Here is a 19,496-nt window from a genome sequence, read left to right on the forward strand (position 1 = left end):
CAAATCCAAATGTAACTTTTCGAACAAAAATATGTAGCTGTACTAGTTTGACCAGCTAAGTGATAATTTTCTATCAAATTGTCGTACCTTAAATTTTGTACAGCCATTTAATGATTGCGATACAAAATTCAAATAAATGTATTAGTTAGAAAATAGAAATTCACATTTTATAAAATATTTTGGATAGGAGATTAAAAAAATTTGCTATCCAAGCACTATTGTATGTTTTAGATTGGTATATTAATTAGGGGTGATAACAATTAATTACTTATAGGAGTGTGAACGAATCCAATTAAGGCAAACACGACGAATACATTAACGTTCGGATTTGTTTAATTCTTTGTCGAATTGAAATTAAAAGAGATTTTAGTCAAATTTGAGATTAAATTTTATTAAATATAAAATGTTGTTCAAACTTTAAATTTGGTTTGATTAGATGACAATCAAATTCAAATAAATTTTTACCAAATCGACAAGTAGTTTGATTCATTTTGAACTTTAGAGAAATTAATTCAGAAAGAAACAAAATGAAGAGCAGAAAAGAAAGAAAAAAGAAAAAGAAATAGAAAGAGCAATGAAAGGGAGAAGGGGCAGATGACACACCACATTAGCGCATCACCTTTAAAAGCTTGCGCATGCTCTGCTCAGTCCTCTCTACTGTATGCTATACTACCTAAAACCCTAAGGACGACGCCATTTTCATCACTCACCACACTTCATCATCATTAACTTATCCGACGCAAGGCGGCAACGAGCCACCACAATTCGCCGCCGGCGTCTCAGCTCCATCATCATCATCATTATTGACAATAAAAGATTCAGTAGCTCTGTTTTTTTTTTTTTTTTTTTAAATCAAGATTGAATCTCAAATTTCTAGGACTCAGTTCCGATGGAAGCTGCCAATCCAATGGACTCACTGGTGTCTATTGCCGCGTCGATCTCTACGCCATCCACTAAACGGCGAATCCAAATCTTCAGCAATGAAATTCCATTCCTTCTTACTAACATTCCTAGTTATTCAGGTCATGTTTACGTATATTTATCATATATATATATATTACCATTGCTTATTGAATTGCTGTTTTATAGGAGTAGTAATGTTTTGCATAATGCATGGTTTGTTTGGACCATCGGAAAAATTGTTATTTGGACGGTGAATTGCAATATCTTTCTCATAGTTTGCATTTAGTTCTTGTTTAAAAGCAAGGCCATAGTTTATTTGGATATTTGGCCAGTATTATGAAGAGCCTGAAGTGTGTGTGGAGACTTCTAAACGTTCGGATATTATGGAGTAGAAGTGGGACAATGTAGCTGATAGCTTAACAGGAGAACCATATTTTTTTTGGATGAAGTTTGTTTGGAAAACTTTTGTATCATTCACTGTAGCAATATTTTTGATGTGATGATGTGTCTAGAAAGATAAATGTGGTTGCAAAATGTGTTTAGGAATAATGGAAAAGTTTTTCTTTTCAAATGATCTCACTTTTAGAACTCGCCTTGATTTCTTGGTAGTTTATTCCATGGATATGATTGCTAGTTTGCTGCCAACGTTGTTCTTGCTTCATTTAGAAAATGTAAGCTTTCTTAGGTCTTTTGCGACCTGTGATCCTTTATTGGCAATCTTCTCTAGACACAATTAGTCACTAGGTATGACATGTAATTAGGGTACTCTATCAATTGGCGCTGTTTAGTTTGGCATTGCCCTATTACTCTTTGTTCAAGGGGCTCTATTAAGTTGAAGAAGCTGAAAATGCGTAATGATTGATGAAATTGGTTATAGGTGAGACAAATCAATGGGACACTTGAAGATTTATTGTTTGAGAAATTTCATTAGCTATTGATAACTTTCCTTGGCTTGAGAGAAAAATGCCTTTAGAACCAAATATTGGTTTTTGGGGAATGAGACTTGGCAGGATAATTGTGAGGATATTGCAGATTGAAACTTTAAGCATTCTAAACTCCTTTATTTAGTGGATAATCATATCTCTCTTTTGTATTATTGGAGTGTTAACTATCAAAATCACCTTGTAGTTTTTGCTGGACAAGTAGAAAGCCCTGTGATGAGCGTGCTTTTGTCTGTTTTGATCATATTTGTTCCACTTGCTGTGATTTTTCTTTTTTTTGGTAAAGTAATAATTAGGTGTTAAAGTATGTACAGTTGAAATGTACTAGTGTTTTTCTCTCTCAATGCACAAAATAGTTAGAAAAAATCAGTGTAAAAAGTTGCAATAAATATCCTATTGGATTTTGTACTTTAGATTTATGGGCATTGTGCTATAGCTTGCTAAGTTCTTGCTAGATGCATAAGGCTGACTTAAAACCAATTTAGTGCTAGAGTTTTGCGGTTCCTTGTTAAGTGTTATTTGTTTTCAACTTTTTAGAACCTATAGTGTTTAAAACTGATTCAAAGTATAATGAATAAACAAAAACTCATAATTTCACATTCAAATGTTGACTTATAATATTTCAGTATAGGGCCCATTTGGTTCATATATATTAAGTGGGAGAGATTTTGTGGGATTGTGCAAAATTCTTTTTCCTTTGTGAATCATTTATTCCTTATCATTCCTTTGATTTTCATTTAAAGTTTTACTATCGATCTTAAGAATGGAGGTCTAATATCTTTGAGATCGTCTTTAAGGGAAGTCAAAATAAAGTTATCGTTTGGTTGTAAATTTGTCATTTGTTAGCTTGATTCGCTTTGTTCACATCTGAAGGCAATTAATTGTGGGGTATTAATTTCATGCCTAAACAAACCATGTAAGGTTCAGGACAATGTTAGTGGCCCAATCTCATCTAATCCCACGAGGCAAATATGCTCCTAGAGTGGTAATGTGCTCTATCATAAAAGAAGTGAGAGAATGGCAATGATAACTCCATGATGATGGGTTTTAGCAAAACCTTTTCAGTTGTTTTTCTTCCATTTTTTTTCTTTCTTCTTCCTCAGTTTCTCAACCTTCAACCACCACTACCAACTTTGGCGGCACCTTCATCACCGCCATCAGAGTTGGTGCTACCGCTGGAGATTTTCCCTAGGAGCTTTTGAACTTGATTCTTGGGAAGTTAGATTTAGTTCCTGATTGCATCCAGTTTGGGGCTCTAAGTGAATGCAAATCATGGCATCAGTTTATCTGGACAAGAAACGCAAACATATAACAACTATGCTCCAGGAACTCAACTTGTTCTTGATCCCCATCCCTAATAAGAGTAAACAATGTTGCAATTAATACAGCATTTGTTAGCTCCTTCCTTTCTTTTTCAGTTTGTCAAACTTCAACCATCACCACCAACTGCAGCAGTACAATTGCTCCTTCAACCAAATCAAGATACATAAAATAGTAGGGCATGGTGAAAGAATGAAGCAAAGAGGAAGAAGCTGCTGGGTCTCTAATGCCTTTTTCTGTTTTAATTGTTTTTGGCTTTTCATGTTTTAAAATTTAGAAATGGGGTAAAAGTGCCCAGTTTGCTTGGGAACAAGCATTACCCACTTTTGGATTTTCTATACCAATAGATACATACCCATAGGTACCAGCCAAACATCATCTAAGCTCAAAACCCATAGTGTAGAGGGGGATTCCCCACAACCAAATGCCTGGTTAATTATTTAACTCCAATACCATGAAAGAAATTTAGCAGGCTTGAGATTTAAAAGTAAATTAAGGTGTAGGAGATACTTCTAGGATGGTTTCTCCATGGATTGCTTGCATATGTTGTGGGGATCCTATATAGGGCATGCTCTCAATTTATTCTGGTTTTTTAAAAGCCAAAATCAGAATCCAAAAGGCAAGTATCTCTTTTTTTTTTTTTTAATTATATATACCTCTAATTCCTGGGTTCTCAGCCTTAACCACTAGACCAAGGCGTTCTCAGCCAAAAGCAGATGTCTTGTAGCTTCTAATTTTTTTAATTATATATAGCTTTAAAATGCCAAAAGCTGAAAGAAACAAGCAGTTGAGAACATTGCATAATAGATTTTCTGAAATCAGAAGCTAAAGCATGTCCAGAAAATGAGTTTAGAACAGATCCATCTTCCTAACAGATTGGTTGTCTACGATATCTTTTATTTGGCTGGATGAGTTAGCAGTTGTTACATATTTGAGATCACTTTACTATTGAAATATGACTGCTTGATGGCTGCATATTTAGCACAAAAATTGGTGTTGTAAATCTCAAGTAATTCTAGCTACGAAGATTGTAGCTAAATACGACTTAAGTATCGACAGTGGTAACATTACCTCAAAACAGCACCAAGCAAAGGTTCAAACTCTGGATATCCGATAGTCACTAAAATTTTCAGCTTTATATTCTAGATTCATTCAGGGTAATTGATACTTAATCTGAAAATAATAAAGGAAAAGGAAGAATCAAGATCACATGATATCAACAGTTTTTGACATGCATTATGAGGCACTGTTTGGGATATTGATTTCTTCCTTCTTTTCCTCTAATATGCGCAGCTCATCAGGAAATACTGTACAATCTTAGGCATACACTGTTATACACATGCTTTACAGAGCACGCTTTGTGAGGAACTTGTTATCTGACAATAGCATAATAAAAGGGTGCTAGTTTCCTTTTTCTCATTGCAAATTGCTACGAGATGAAAGTGGTTGGTAGTTAAGTTACAAGAGAGTGACTTTTTATTTCATTTTTGTGTCTATGGTTCAAAAAATGACAATTTGCATTTTGTTCCCCTTTTGTCAATTTGGCATGTCCTTTTTTTGAATGGTTGAATCTGGGCTTGATAATGGCTTAGCTAGTGGGAAGGTGATTTAGGGGTCACAAGATGATTTTACTTTTGCCTTATCATGAAACATAAGAGTGCTAGCCGCATATATTGCCCTTCACTATATGCCTGCCTTTGTGGCTTTGATATCTATTAATGTACTGGAAAAGTTTTTGTGAACATACACTTTATATGGTGTGTGATGCTTGTTTATTTTGGCCATACACTGATTACCAGATTCCAGCTTTTTTCTTTTCCATTGTGATTTAAATCTGTGTCTTTTCCCTATTTCAGCTTGTAATTCTCACATCTTAATTTTATTGATGGATATACTTTTGAATCATGCAGATTTGACCACTGATTTTACATCCCTCTTGGTAGAAACAATATTTAGAACATTGTCCGTTTATGATGATCGGGGATCGAGAAAAGCTGTGGATAATCTGATTGTAAAAGCTTTAAATGAAGTTGCATTTATGAAAATTTTTGCGGCAACACTAGTGCAGACAATGGAAAAGCAGTCAAAATTCCAGTCACATGTGGTCTGCTATAGACTTATCAAGTGGTCTTGCCTTCTCTTAACAGAAAGTCGGTTTACCTCAGTATCAAAGAATGCACTACACAGAGTAGCTCAAGCGCAGGCATCAGTATTTCATATTGCTATGCAGGGATCATTTCGTGTAAAAAGGGCATCCAAGCAATTACTTTTGCATTTATTCTCTAAGGTATCATCTTTAGTGACTGTATATCATCTTAAGTGACTGTATACTGGTATTCAATAAGATTGTTAAGTGATTTGAAGCAATGTTCTTTTTCTAAACATGCATACTTTGCAGTCACCAGACATTTATTCAACCTACATGGAGGAACTAAAAAATTCAAGGATCTCTTATAAAGAATGTCCTGAATTTCTATTGGTGATTTTGGAGCATTCAAGTGCAAATTTGGTTCTATTTGATCACTGGAGGGTAAGGGTTATTGATCACTGATCAGCTTGTAATGTCATTGATGGTATTTGGACCTTGAGAGATCATATTAGTTTATGTAGCTCTGCATCTTATCTTTTAACTTTTGCTTGCACTGTTGCTTACAAATCTGGCAGGAAACTTTTCTTGATATGTATGTTAAGGCTGTTCTAAATGCAAAGGAGAAGCCAGTGAAGGGCCTTATTGAAGCATTTCTTCCTTTGTTCCCGAAGTTGTCCCATGAAGATTTTAAGAATGTTGTCATCCCCACATCAGTTAAAATGCTGAAGCGGAATCCTGAGCTTGTTTTGGAGTCGGTTGGGGTTCTTTTGCAATCGACCAACCTTGATTTAAGCAAGTATGCAACTGAAATCCTTCAAGTGGTTTTGATTCAAGCTAGACATGCAGATGAAGCAAGAAGGCTTGCTGCCTTAGCCATAATAACATGCTTGAGCCAGAAATCCAGTAGTCCAGATGCTGTAGAGGCAATGTTTACTATTGTGAGATCTGTAATTGGAGGTTTGTACTTATTTCCTGTTGAACAAGAACATGCATTTTTTTTTATTTTGGTTTTTGTTTTTGTTTTTGATGGGTAATTAAACAGTCTGATGTCGATCTTTTAGATACCACGAACAATGCCATTTTATTGCAAGATCATATTTTCTCTTAAACTGTTAAGCTGGAAGCTGTTAACTCCTGAGCCAAAAACTAATTCGCAGCACTCAGAGTAAGATGAGTAAGAAGAAGAGAACATCATAAAAGAAGTTAAACAACTGAACAATGGTCTGGACAGTTAGGACTTGATCAAAACTTGAAGGGGATGTTGTATGCCTCTCTGCTTTTTTGTTACTTCGGTTGAAGTCCCATTTTCATGTTCATGAAAATGTTGAGGTAGTGGGCCTCTAGGCTGTTATATATGTGAAACATGGCATAAACTAAAATAACATGGTATCCACACTGATCCGAATTGTAAGTTAATTGGCTTGGATTTTGGGGCATTGCTGTAATAGGTTAATTATCCTTTGTCAGGTTTGGGAGACATTATAGAAAAGGGGTTGCCACCCCATCATTTTAGTTTTGCTTTTTGATGCCATGCCTTAATGGAGTTATGAAAACTGCACGGTTGCAGGCCATCTCATAATTTAATGTGACGTGAACAGGTTCTGAAGGGAGATTGACATTTCCATATCAGAGAGTTGGCATGATTAATGCATTACAAGAATTGTCAAATGCTCCTGAAGGAAAATATCTCAGCAGCTTGACACCAACTATATGTAGTTTCCTTTTGTCTTGTTACAAGGATGATGGTAAGCCACATCCTTCTGATTATCCTTGGGCTGCGTGAGCACACACTCGTCCCCATTGTGTTTCTTTTGGGGGATTATGTATGCTTATAGGCTACTGATTTCTTTTTCAATTCTTTGCCCTCCCTCCTGTTTGAACAGGGAATGAAGAGGTTAAGCTGGCTTGTTTATCTTCTTTAGCTTATTGGGCTGCAAGATCTGCAGTTGCTATTCAGCAAGATGTAGTTTCATTTATTGCTTCTGGGCTCAAGGAGAAAGAAGCACTAAGGAGGGGTTTTCTTCGTTGTTTGCGAGTTATATGGAAAAACAATGATGCAGTTATCCAGGTGGGAAGACTTACGGTGTTTGTATTTGGAGTTCTTATGTGTTTTAATCATGCTGTCCTCGCTTTTTATTATCTGGCTAGCACTTTTGTTTTGTATTTGCAGATGTCATCCTTGCTGGTGCCTCTTATCCAACTAGTCAAAACTGGTTTTACAAAAGCAGCTCAACGTTTGGATGGCATTTATGCATTGCTATTAATGGCAAAAATTGTTTCTCTTGATGTTAAAGCAGGTATATCCTGTTGGTAGATTTTCATTTTTCTAATTAGCCTTAAACCCTCAGTATTTTTCCTATACATAAGCTGATTTTTCTTAATGTTGTAAACTGACATATTATATAATTTTTTTCTCCTTTCTCCAGATGAGATGGTAACCAAGGAAAAGATTTGGTCTTTGATAGCACAGAATGAACCTTCTATTGTGCCACTTTCTCTGGTAAATGTCGTCTATGATTTACATCTATATATTTCCCTTTAGTCTTGGTGGATTTTTATTTTATGCTTTTGTATTTGATGTTTTTACTTGTTATAATTATCAGCTTTTGATTAATTACTTGAATTTGATGGCCAATTTGCACTTGAGTTCTTCTTAGTCTTCATATTATAATGATCTATGTTTGCCACAAATTTGCGAATTAGTTAATTCTGATGTGCAAATAGAATGAAAAACATACAACAGGCATGATCTTCAGGACTGGGAAATGCTTAGAATGTTCTTTTATTTCTGTTGAATGCTCATTTGTAAGCTGTCTTTGCTTGTTTCTGTGTAATTTCTTTGAGTTTCCACCCCGCCCCTTTAACATGCTTCATTGTTTTATGTAGGCAGCAAAAGTATCACTTGATGACTGTATGGCTTGTCTTGACCTTTTTGAGGTGCTGCTTGTTGATCATCCTCATAGGTTTGTGTTTCTGTGTGGTCTAGACAAAGATGGTGCCCGTCCAAGGAGCATATGTTGGTTCGCATAATTTTGTTGACACCTGTTGGATATCCAAATTTGTAAATCTGATTTGCTTATTATCCTCTTTAAAGTTGGATGAATTGCGGTATTTGAGCATGCCAAGGATAGAATAGGGCTTCCTGATGACATGGTACTTTTTGTCTAACAAAAGGTTTATCTAAACGGTTAGTTAATGGAAGGTGTAAATTTTAGTTCCATCTGCATTGAGTTTTTTTGAGATTAAGAGTCAGAAGCTTCAGCTTCTGGGTTAATCAGAAGAACAAAACATAAAGAGCTTTGTGCCCTATTCAAGGTTGTATTTACCTCCTAGCTTATTCCATAATCTTGAAGGTGCTGCATCTTGTCCGAGTTCCCACTGGCCTAGTGATTACTTAATGGATATGTGTTGGTCCAGACATGGCTCTAGGGCTTAGTGGCTTGGTACTGACCAGACTCTCATTTTCCTCTCTCAGATTAAATAATTTTTAAGTGATTAGGCTGTTAATTATTGTAACATCGTGGTACCATCATTGATATCAGATATGGTTGGTTCTCTTATATTTTTAAATGTAGCATCGTCAATTCATTTTACCATTTAAAGAAGCTAGCCAATTCTTTATTTCTTTCCGTTATTTTTCATTAATTTTAAAGAACAGTTTAATTTGATTCCTGTTGTTTGTTAAGTTACCTTGAACTTATACATCTTCCATTTAATCCCTAGTCTTTAAAAGCTTGATCAAGCAATACTTTTGTTAGTTTTCCTTTTAACGTCAAAGTGATTATTATATGCATTGGTGATTTGCTTCCTAAAATTTCTATAGCACGTTAAAAAGTGTGTATCTGGACTGCTGTAATTTTTCGGTTTTGTTTATTTGTGTTTACTATATAGACACTTATACTCTGACTTGCTCTTTATTGAATTTTGAAATGGGTTTTAATGTTTACTTAATATGTTTTTCTGGCATTTCCTTTGGTGGTGACTTGATCTTTATATTTCCTTTTTCTAGAGTATTGGAGAACTTTTCTGTCAGTGCATTATTGCAGGTTAGTGGGCTTTTTGCATTTTTTTTTTCCATGTGTTCTTCCTTTAAACCAGTTTTTGCTAATCTGTTATTGCTACACAGTTTCTGCTGTTTTCGCTGTGTCATCCAAATTGGGACTTTCGGAAAGCAGCTTATGATTCAACGAAGAAAATCCTTGCTGCTGCTCCACAATTATCTGAACCAATTTTGCTTGAATTTTCAAATTATCTCTCAGTTGTTGGAGAAAAGGTGCTTCTTCTGAAAATGAGGTCAGTTTGTGTATATGATGAACTCTCTCTTTCTCCTGTTTTATCTTTTGTTATAGGTTCTAGGACTTCTAGAAAATTTTTTGTTTAACTTTTCTCTCTCTATTAGTGTAACTTTTTTGTTTTTGGATATGATCTTCTTGAGCTGTGTGACTTTATCGCAACCACAGTACCCAAAATTCTTGTCTAAAAATTGCACTAACGTTGTGTCCTTGTTTTATTGATTAAAAAGAGCATTTTTCCTATTATTTTACCCTTGTAGTTCAGTCAATAGAAGTTCCTGTCTTTGAATTGTTTATTTGGTTGATTAGAGGTTATTATTAGACTTTTGGCTATATAGATAGCTTTCAACTGTAGCAAGGACGTATGTGCTGCATTAACACAACACCCAAGGGGAAGTTTATTGTTATTTGGAAAGAAGACAGGAGGTTCCAGTTTTAACCATAGGTCTCAGTGGTTCTTAGTGTTTTATACCCTTTCTTTTTCCTTGAAAATAATTAACTCCAAAAATGGTATTCTTTATTGGTCCCACGATGCCTTATTAGAAGCACAACTAAACTGCATTAGGCAAGAAACTCTTTTTCTTGCACTCTTGGAGCACCTATAATTTGACTGCAAAAGATGACAGATATTATGTTATGGTGGTTTTTCTGTGTTTCAAGCAATATGAGAGGTAATACTGGACCAATTTTCAGATTTTTGGTAATTCTGGTTTTTGCATTTGCCTTATTTGATGAAAAATTTATTGAAGGTTCGTTGATGTATATAATCCCAAAAAGAAACTTTTAATGAATGACAAGATGCAATCAAGATGATAAGAAATCTTCTAGGATACAGTTAGTGAGATAATTTGCAAGAAATACCATTCCCCAACAGGTGAAGTGTAGAAAGAAATATGGCTATCCCAATTCAACTCTATGGGTATAAATTTATGTTTGAATATCCCATATTCTGCCCTTCTAGAGGCCATAACCTCGGAAATTGCCTTAAGATTTTACCTGGCTTAATCTTTCTAAAACCAGATGTTAATTGCTACGACATCTGTAACCAGTATTAAGCCTTCCCACCTGGAACACTGGGATTCTATTTGAGAGAGCAATTTTATGCACGAAAAATTGGATGAATGCAGTCTGTCTTTTGTTTCATAGGTTGATCAAGATCTAAGAATGTAAATATAGAGAAAGATCTGTTTTTCTTTCCCCCAATAATTAGACTAACTTAAGACTTTCTAATGAGCAATGACCAGTTTACAGTAATTTTGTAGACAAGTGTAGCCTAGAAAACGCTTTGATCTAGATGAATTTTGTCCTCATGTTTGCTATTTATATGCTAATAATTTTTTCATTAAATTTCCATTTATTTAGTTTAGTAACTGTGGAGGAATTATCCAAGATAACCATCTTGTTGCGTAAATAGGTCCCCATATGTTATGCAGTTTGGATGCCTTGGAAGTTGTTCTGCTTTAACTTGTCTGGCTAAAGCCAATTTTAATTTTTTTTATTATGATTTCTTCATCTCTGGGTGCTTTAGGATTTAATATATTATGAAGTAAACTGCAAATTGTCCTTGATTGCCTATAGTTCATGTGAATCTTGATGTTATACTTTAAGGATCTGGTAGAAGTGGTATTATAGTTACAGTTCAAAAGGTTGTGGTAGTGGTGATTTGTTGGTCAAAGTGATGCTGTTTGATTGTGAGATATTTTGGAGCAGATGCAGCTTAGTAAGCATGTATTTTCATGCTGGAGTGCGGATGAGTTAACTAATTGTGCAGTTTTGGTTCAAAATTGATGTTGGAGTTCTGGGCATGTCTATGAATGGACTTGGCTGGGTACTGGACCATGTTCCTTGTACCAGAGGTGTTTGAGGGGCCATGTAATAATATTAACTATGTTGTGGTTTTGTTTCCCTCAAGGAATGGCCTCCAAAATCCTGTGCACCATTTTTCCTACTATATTTTTGCCTGTAAGATAGATTCTTGTATGTCAGTTTGTCTTTTGGCTTAAACTTCAGTGCAGCAGTTGGAATTTAGTTGATTATTCTGATCTTGTACTTACCCTTGTACATAATTTACTTATTCTTTTTTGTTCTTTTTATTTATTTTATTGTTTGGCTTGCAGTGACTCTGAAAATTTGTTGGATCCTCAAGTGCCCTTCATCCCGCCTGTGGAGCTTTTGGTGAAGGCTTTGCTTGTAATTGGATCTTCCGTTTTGGCAGCTTCCAAATGTATTTCTGTCGAACTACTCTGCTGCTCACATCATCCATTCCTTATTGGCACATCGAAAAAAAATATAGTCTGGAAGGTAATTGTTCAACCTCTCCTTTTGAAACTTATTAATGTATAAGATAAGATATAGAAAACCTGCTAAACTATTTGTTCTCTAGCTATTACAAAAGAGTTCTCTGGTCTGGCTTTCAAGTCTAATGACTTGTTTTGCTACAAGTGGAATTAATACCCAAGAGGATGCATCTTTGACTGTTTAGAGCCTGTTTGTTGTTGTTTGCTGTGGCTAGAAATTGAGCCACGTGCCTATATTTTGGGTTGGGCTTGGGTGGTATTGGGTGTGGTCCCTAAATGATTCTCTTTGAAGCTTGGTATTGATGGTATGAGTCAGCATAAGTCAATAGAATCTTATTTAGTCTCAATTATACTTGCATTCTGGTTTGTTGAAGCTAGGAAATGCTGATGATTAGAAACAATAATGAGCAATTGATTTTTCTGCTGAATATGATGTGTCAGTACTCAAATCAGTAAGAATTTTCTCACTGATCAGAAGAATACAATGTTGCCTATAGTCTTATTGGTCTTTTTGGGATGATTGGATTGGATTGGATCTCTTAAGTTTAAACATTTTTGGTGATATTGATGCTGTTTCTACTGATGGTGGTATTCTTTACTATTAGTAGATTGCACATACCAAAAATTTTTGGAAGGTTATTCAAGATTTAATGTGCTAATTGATGGTGTCTTGTGACTGTTGTTGACCTGCTTTGCTTTTGGCTTCCCCTAGATGAATGTTAATGTTGTGGCATACCGTTTTTTCTTTTTGCAGAGGCTGCAGAAATTTTTGCAGCTGCATGGTTTTGATGTCATTGAACTTGTTGCGGCCAATGTGGTTAATTTGTGCAAGGTGAAAAGTAGTTAACATGCTATTTCTGTGGTCCTTGTGTTTAGGAATTACAGTGTTTAATGGGGCTTTAGAACAAATGGTTTTTTTTTTCTTTCTTGCATCGCATATGCAAGCAACCTACAGAATTTTTTTCCCTTCAAATTTGACTGCATCCATGATAAAAAATTCTTGGTACAAGACGTATCCATCATTGTCTCATCATTTTGGGAGATATTTGTGGATTTCAATTGTGCAGAACGATTTATTATTGGTTGACAAATAACTAATGGAGGTTTTACAAAAAAAATTTTCGCTGTCACGTTTTTTACTGGGTTTTTCCAATAATAGTGCATAATCTTGTGAAGTCATTTGTCAAGGAAACCTATTTTTTTGTCTTTAGTAGCAAGCAATTATACAATCTTTGCTCATTAGATGGCCAATATGGTTTATCTCTTGTGCCTCTACTCTTGAAATCCTTTGTCTACCATGGCAAAGCAGCAAGTCCTTACAACAAAATTACCTTCTTTTGCTATGAAGCAATTAAAGAATATCTTCTAATTGTTTGCCCTTCTTTTCGTGGTGGATCAATCTTATGCTTTTCAAATTTTTTTGGTTGAAACGAAAATCAGTTGTAAACCATCTTCAAACCATTGTTTTGATATTGGTTTCGTTTCTTGGCGGATCCAGCCTATACTGTTTGATTTGTTTTGGGTCGAAGATGCCATTAATTGGAAGTGCTAATGACATAATATGGATCTATAAATCACTCATTAATTACTACAAAGGCTACACCATTAAACCTGACTTCTCTTATTGTAGGGTTTGTTAGGTTCAAGGGGATTGATGAGTCCTTGTCATCTTCAACAAGATGCGGCTGTGTACTCTCTATCAACTTTAATGTCTATAATACCTGGACATGCTTATGCCGAGTTTGAAAAGGTTAATTTCATATATGCCTTGCACTGAATGGCTGAACAATTTTATGTTGGTTTGTACAGTCTCTCAACTTATTAATTCTCTTTGACAGTACTTAAAGAGTCTCCCAGATTGTTATGCACATGATACTCTTACAGAAAAAGATATCCAGGTGAAACATGAGTCCATTACCTTACTTTATTTCTGCTTTTACTTATTAAGATAGCTGCATGACATTCTTGTTCTCAAACCTGTTACTTTCTGAGACAGCTAGCTAGTCTAATGAACATATTTTTTTCAGAAATTCAGTTAAGGATATTTTTTCTTCAGATGATTTTAATTTTCTGTCAAGCACTAATGTTGCCCCTGTTTCATTATCTTGATAGTTTCTCTTGGTGGATGTTTTGGCATTAAACCTTGGTTTCCTTTGTTTGTTAAAAGCTACTTCATGATATGATGGTATCTTAATTTTCAGTATAAGTGCTCCTTCATTTCTGGGTGAGATATTTATTGTGCCCGTGGGTGTGTTAGGAAAATATTTTCCATGACCATCTTTTCGTGGGTGTCTTTTCTTGGTGTCACTGCTTCTGATATCTATGTTCACTTGAATGTGTAAAACATTATAGCTTGTGCAGTCTGAGGTCAATTGGCAAACATACTAAATCCTTTTCGCTGCTATCACCATGGAATGGAATCTAGGCACACTCGATGTGTTTTTCAAAATATCTTTATTTGGCTGTAGTTTGTAGTGGATTGTCTAAATTTTGAGGGGTCTTTAATTTTTTTTTTTTTTTTTTTTTGGTTATTGATATAGCAGTAAGTTATAATTTCCTGGCTAGTTATCTGGGTGTTAGTTGGTAGTTTGTTTCCTTTTCTTTTTCACCCTTAGTAATTAAAATTGGTGGTTAAAAATGAAACTTAAAAGGGAGAGACACTGCAGACCAAAGGGTGCCCTCTCTTCATGTATAGTATAGTTTGTCTTTGTACTCGTCACTACTTTACATTGTTACAAGTGGCCCAGGCCCCTTATCTTTTTGCGTTTATATGATTGACTGATTTTGAATTGTTGTAATGGGAGCTGGGCATGCTTAGAGAGTATTGTTCTTTGCTGATCTTCTGTAAACACGTTACTCAGCAAAATATGTGGTTGCTTGGTCAAACATTTTACTTGCTCGGCTCAGCATCATGTGCACTTTTGAGACCAAAGATGCTGGTGCTTTCTCTTAAGCATTTTTACATTGTCTTGTATTTCTTCTTCAGGAGCCACTAATTTTATCTTAATTACTGTAGTTGGTAATTGGATGCCCATGATTTTTGTTGCTTTCTGAAGAAAGACTTTGTATCTGCTGAAACATGGAGAAATAAGTCATCAAGTATGGTAAAATCCAGTGTAATGGGACCTGCCAGATAGTTTCTAGTGGTTAAGTTTTTACATTATTTTGTTGGCCATGGTTGTCTGTTGTCAAACTATTTGTTGTACTTGAACTGTCTCCCTTTCTGATTATCTTCTGAAGTTTTTCTGGAACTGTTTACCATGTTTTCAGATCTTTCATACTCCTGAAGGTATGCTTTCCACAGAGCAAGGTGTTTATGTAGCAGAATCTGTTGCTTCCAAGAATATAAGACAGGCAAAAGGTCGTTTTCGAGTTTACGAGAATGATGATAACTTGGTGAGGCATTTGATGTTTTTGTCATCTTGGAATTGAATTTAGAGTTATTTTTGGACGAGATTCATTTGTCAAAGTGCTTGGGTTACATACAGGGTGAGGTCAAATCTAATCATTCTGCAAGAAGGGAGTCTTCTAACAAAGATCTTGTTGGGACAAAGGATACTGGCAAATCACTGAAGAAACCAGGCACTGTCAATGTTCTGCTGTGTGTTTTTATTTGGCATTACATGTTGGTGAAAGGTGACCAAGTTGGTCTGACTATGTTTCTAAATCATTTAATCTGTAGACAAGGCAAAGACTGCAAAGGAAGAGGCACGCGATTTGCAGCTCAGGGAGGAGGCATCTGTACGTGAAAGGGTGATGCTTATACAAAAGAATCTTTCATTGATGTTGAGGGCTATGGGTGAGATGGCTGTTGCTAATCCTATTTTTGCGCATAGTCAGCTCTCTTCTTTGGTTAGTCTATTCTGTACTAATGACTTTTTATTTTCCAATTTGTTTTGTAATTGACTGGTGGTTCTCATTGCATGTGTTTCTGAATGTCCTTTTTGCATTCTGTGATGGAATGCTTTTGTTCTCTTCTTTGTGCTGGTCTTGTAAACTGATAACTACAATTTGTTTCTTTATTTTTTTGGGGTTTTATTTTTCTAGGGGGAGGGGTGGATTTTTTTTTTTTGGGGGGGGGGGGTGGAGGAGGGGAAGCTTTGGAACTCTATATGAAAACCAAGATCACTGAGATATGCTTTTTTAGTCATAGGTCTAAGTTTGAAATCATCTGTAGTTCTAAATTGCGCATTTTGGAGTCTCCTGTTTTCTTATTTTAATCATGTTATTAGTTCCATGCGCTGTTGAGTAGAAATGTCCTCTTTTGATTGAAAACTTTTGATTGAAAAGGAGATCACTTCTACTCTTAGAATCCTTCAAAGTGATAGTCCTTAATGTTTTGCCTTCTCAAAAAAAGACAAGTCCTTTATATTTCCTCTTGGATTGATGAACCTTTTTTTATAGGGGTTGGGGTTGATGATATTGTATGTTTTATGCTGTTTCAGGTCAAGTTTGTTAACCCATTACTCCGTTCACCGGTGGTAGGTGAAGTTGCCTATGAGACCATGGTGCAGCTTTCTAAATGTTCTGCTACTCCTTTATGTAACTGGGCACTTGAAATTGCAACTGCATTACGGGTAATTGCAACTGAAGATATTAATGCAGTGTGGGATTTAATTCCCCCTGTTGGTGAAGGGGAGCCCAGTGAAAGGCCATCCTTGAGTCTCTTTGAGCGAGTTAGAAATGCCTTATCACTTTCATGCAAATCTGGACCTCTTCCAGTGGATTCATTTACTTTTGTGTTCCCAGTAAGTTTCTTGCTTATTTATTTGCCATTTTGCTTGGGTTTTCAAATATTTTTTCTTTTCATACTTTGGCTTTTTTCTTTTTCTTTTTCTTTAGCTGCCATAGTTCATGTAAATGCATTGGTTTTGCTTTGATGCAGATAATCGAAAAGATCCTGTCATCTCCCAAGAGGACTGGACTACATGATGATGTTCTCCAGATATTGTTCTTACATATGGATCCTATTCTACCCTTGCCTAGGGTTCAAATGTTATCAGTATGCAGCAGCCTACCTTAAGCCCCTATGGTTTTTTCCTTTTCCCTTATCCCGTATTTTTTTTCCAACTGCCCTCATGTTGTGTTTGATAGGTTCTTTATCACGTTCTTGGTGTTGTTCCTGCTTATCAAGCTTCAGTTGGGCCAGCATTGAATGAGTTGTGTCTGGGTCTGCATCCACATGAAGTTGCATCTGTATGTTAATTGGTCCATCAGCTCTTCTGTAGCTTGTTTTAATAACTCTCCTTATCTCTTTGTTTATTGAGAGTTTTGTGCAGGCCATGTATGGCATTTATGCCAAAGAAGTTCATGTAAGAATGGCTTGCTTAAATGCTGTAAAATGCATTCCTGCTGTCTCTAATTGTTCCATTCCCGAAAGTGTTGAGGTTGCAACGAGCATCTGGCTTGCTTTGCATGATCCAGAAAAGGTATAGCATTTACTCTAACTTTTGGCTGGTTGTTTTTCATTTTACATAATTGGTACAGCTTCATAGATATTTTTTAGATTTCGATTATTTCACTCACCTTGTCATTTTTTGAATGTGAGGTTACTGCTATTTGACTTTCTTTGGGGCATCTGATTTAAACTGAGTTCATGGTTTATGATTATTTGATACGAGTCCTTGTGTCATTTGCTGTGTTCTATCGTTTAATTTTTTTTCTTGGTCTGTATGCTTGAGGACATTTATCTTGTGAGCTGATTATTTATATTTCTCCTCTTATGACAAAAGTGTCATTTTGTTTCTTTGAGAAACCACTACGTTTGTAGCCTGCTGGTCGACATGAAGAATCCTCAGCTGCCCTGGTACTCGTGAAATTGGATGAGAAGCTTTAACGCTATGTGTGTTTTTTTAATGCTATATGCTTGTTACTCTGCTAGTTGGTTTACTTCATGCATATTCTCTGTCATGGCCTCAAAGGTGATGTCAAATTTGAACTGAAATCTTTTTTTTTTTTTTTTTGGGATATCTGCTGCTTCTTAAAACAATTGTAGTTTCTGCTTTATGAATGATTTGAATGTTGCTTGATTCCCTTCTGCTGAGAGAGGGAATAGGGAGAAGGCAAAAGAATGATGAAAGAAATGAGAGAACTGGTATTACTAGCATGGAGTAGCATGGGTTGAATAGCTTACTTTTCAAGTTGTTTCATCAAGGTTTCTGAATCAGGCTTTTGTGGTTTTGTTGTTGCGTTTGCCCTACTAGCCGATCCTTTGTTTCACATCTGTTAGATGCTACTGATTGATCTATTTCCCTTCTTTGGCATATTACTGTTGCTTGCAATTTTTATCTATTTATTATAAGTTTCGGTTTAAACCGGGGTGGAAAAGGCATTCTTCTCTTTTTTATGCTTATGTGGAAAAAATAATGCTTTGTCCTGTTCAGTCTGTTGCAGAAGCTGCTGAGGGTATCTGGGATAATTATGGAAAAGAATTTGGGGCTGATTATTCTGGGATCTTTAAAGCACTTTCCCATGTTAACTACAATGTTAGAGTGGCTGCTGCAGAAGCATTGGCTGCTGCTCTGGATGAAAAACCTGATACCATACAGGTGACTTTGAAATTCTTTGGATCCTGTTACAGATGATAAATGTAGTATCCTTACGTATCAGAGATACTTGCAGGAATCGCTGTCCACTTTATTTTCATTGTATATACGTGAAGTTGGCTTTGGTGAGGACAACATAGATGCTGGCTGGCTTGGTAGACAAGGAATTGCATTGGCACTGCACTCGGTGGCAGATGTACTTAGGACCAAAGATCTTCCTGTTGTTATGACATTCCTCATATCACGAGCACTGGTAATTTCTTGCTTACTTTAGGTCCCTTTTTGTCAAAATACTTGATTGTTTTTCTAGAGAGGATCTACGTGGTGACTGTTTGTATTGGATGTCACATGTATTTTATTGTTGCCATTGACTTTGAATAGCTCCTTTACCATGTCTTCATTACATGTGCCAGGGCTACATTTTTGTCCTCTGCTTTTGACTGCTGAATGGCAGTAAATTTTTGGCATAGCATTGTGGCATAATAACGAGGGGTGCTTTTGACTGCAGGCTGACAGTAATCCAGATGTTCGTGGAAAAATGATCAATGCTGGTATCATGATTATTGATAGGCATGGCAGGGATAATGTGTCCTTGCTCTTCCCCATTTTTGAGAATTACTTGAATAAAAAGGTTGATTTTTTTAATTTAGTTGCTTACATTTTACTCTTGTTCTCCAAACTTTAAGTGGTGATATTTTAGGATCCTACATGTATAAGGATCATGCCATTATGACCCTCTTTTTCTGGGTTTACGTTTACCACGTTTATAGGATGTATCTCCTTACCTAATTTTCTTGGTTTATGTTTCGTTCTTCAGGCATCAGACGAAGAAAAGTATGACCTGGTCCGTGAAGGTGTGGTTATATTTACCGGAGCTTTGGCTAAGCATTTGGAAAAGGTGCTTTACTTATTTATTTTATAACTGAAGTCAGGCGGAGGACATCTTTCACAGTAATTATCTGTGTTAACTTCTTTTCCCGGACAGGATGATCCTAAGGTTCATACTGTTGTAGAAAAGCTGTTGGATGTGTTAAACACACCTTCTGAAGCTGTTCAGCGGGCAGTTTCAAGCTGCCTGTCTCCACTGATGCAATCAAAGCAGGTTTGTT

At 35.9% G+C, this 19,496-nt stretch overlaps 1 protein-coding gene across 3 annotated transcripts in view; it reads left to right on the plus strand.

Moving 5' to 3' along the window:
* Positions 1 to 656: 656 nt before the first annotated feature.
* Positions 657 to 19,496, plus strand: part of LOC113710676 (protein ILITYHIA) — a 32,889-nt gene continuing 14,049 nt past the window's right edge. Inside the window, exons 1-27 of one of the 3 annotated variants that reach the window (XM_072065228.1) lie at positions 657 to 1,022; positions 5,075 to 5,451; positions 5,563 to 5,694; positions 5,829 to 6,210; positions 6,852 to 6,998; positions 7,137 to 7,321; positions 7,424 to 7,550; positions 7,680 to 7,753; positions 8,140 to 8,216; positions 9,263 to 9,299; positions 9,380 to 9,546; positions 11,663 to 11,846; positions 12,597 to 12,674; positions 13,473 to 13,592; positions 13,681 to 13,740; positions 15,113 to 15,238; positions 15,331 to 15,424; positions 15,525 to 15,694; positions 16,288 to 16,590; positions 16,728 to 16,844; positions 16,937 to 17,038; positions 17,122 to 17,271; positions 18,226 to 18,390; positions 18,464 to 18,640; positions 18,896 to 19,018; positions 19,205 to 19,285; positions 19,373 to 19,489. In XM_072065228.1, coding sequence (XP_071921329.1) covers positions 890 to 1,022; positions 5,075 to 5,451; positions 5,563 to 5,694; positions 5,829 to 6,210; positions 6,852 to 6,998; positions 7,137 to 7,321; positions 7,424 to 7,550; positions 7,680 to 7,753; positions 8,140 to 8,216; positions 9,263 to 9,299; positions 9,380 to 9,546; positions 11,663 to 11,846; positions 12,597 to 12,674; positions 13,473 to 13,592; positions 13,681 to 13,740; positions 15,113 to 15,238; positions 15,331 to 15,424; positions 15,525 to 15,694; positions 16,288 to 16,590; positions 16,728 to 16,844; positions 16,937 to 17,038; positions 17,122 to 17,271; positions 18,226 to 18,390; positions 18,464 to 18,640; positions 18,896 to 19,018; positions 19,205 to 19,285; positions 19,373 to 19,489 — 4,005 coding nt within the window. In that variant the 5' untranslated portion in view covers positions 657 to 889. Of the gene's footprint in view, positions 1,023 to 5,074; positions 5,452 to 5,562; positions 5,695 to 5,828; positions 6,211 to 6,851; positions 6,999 to 7,136; positions 7,322 to 7,423; positions 7,551 to 7,679; positions 7,754 to 8,139; positions 8,217 to 9,262; positions 9,300 to 9,379; positions 9,547 to 11,662; positions 11,847 to 12,596; positions 12,675 to 13,472; positions 13,593 to 13,680; positions 13,741 to 15,112; positions 15,239 to 15,330; positions 15,430 to 15,524; positions 15,695 to 16,287; positions 16,591 to 16,727; positions 16,845 to 16,936; positions 17,039 to 17,121; positions 17,272 to 18,225; positions 18,391 to 18,463; positions 18,641 to 18,895; positions 19,019 to 19,204; positions 19,286 to 19,372; positions 19,490 to 19,496 lie in introns of all 3 variants that reach the window. The other 2 variants (XM_072065225.1, XM_072065227.1) reach the window with 2 other exon arrangements.

This window comes from Coffea arabica, chromosome 9c, assembly GCF_036785885.1.
Source record: "Coffea arabica cultivar ET-39 chromosome 9c, Coffea Arabica ET-39 HiFi, whole genome shotgun sequence".
Lineage (NCBI taxonomy): Eukaryota > Viridiplantae > Streptophyta > Magnoliopsida > Gentianales > Rubiaceae > Coffea > Coffea arabica.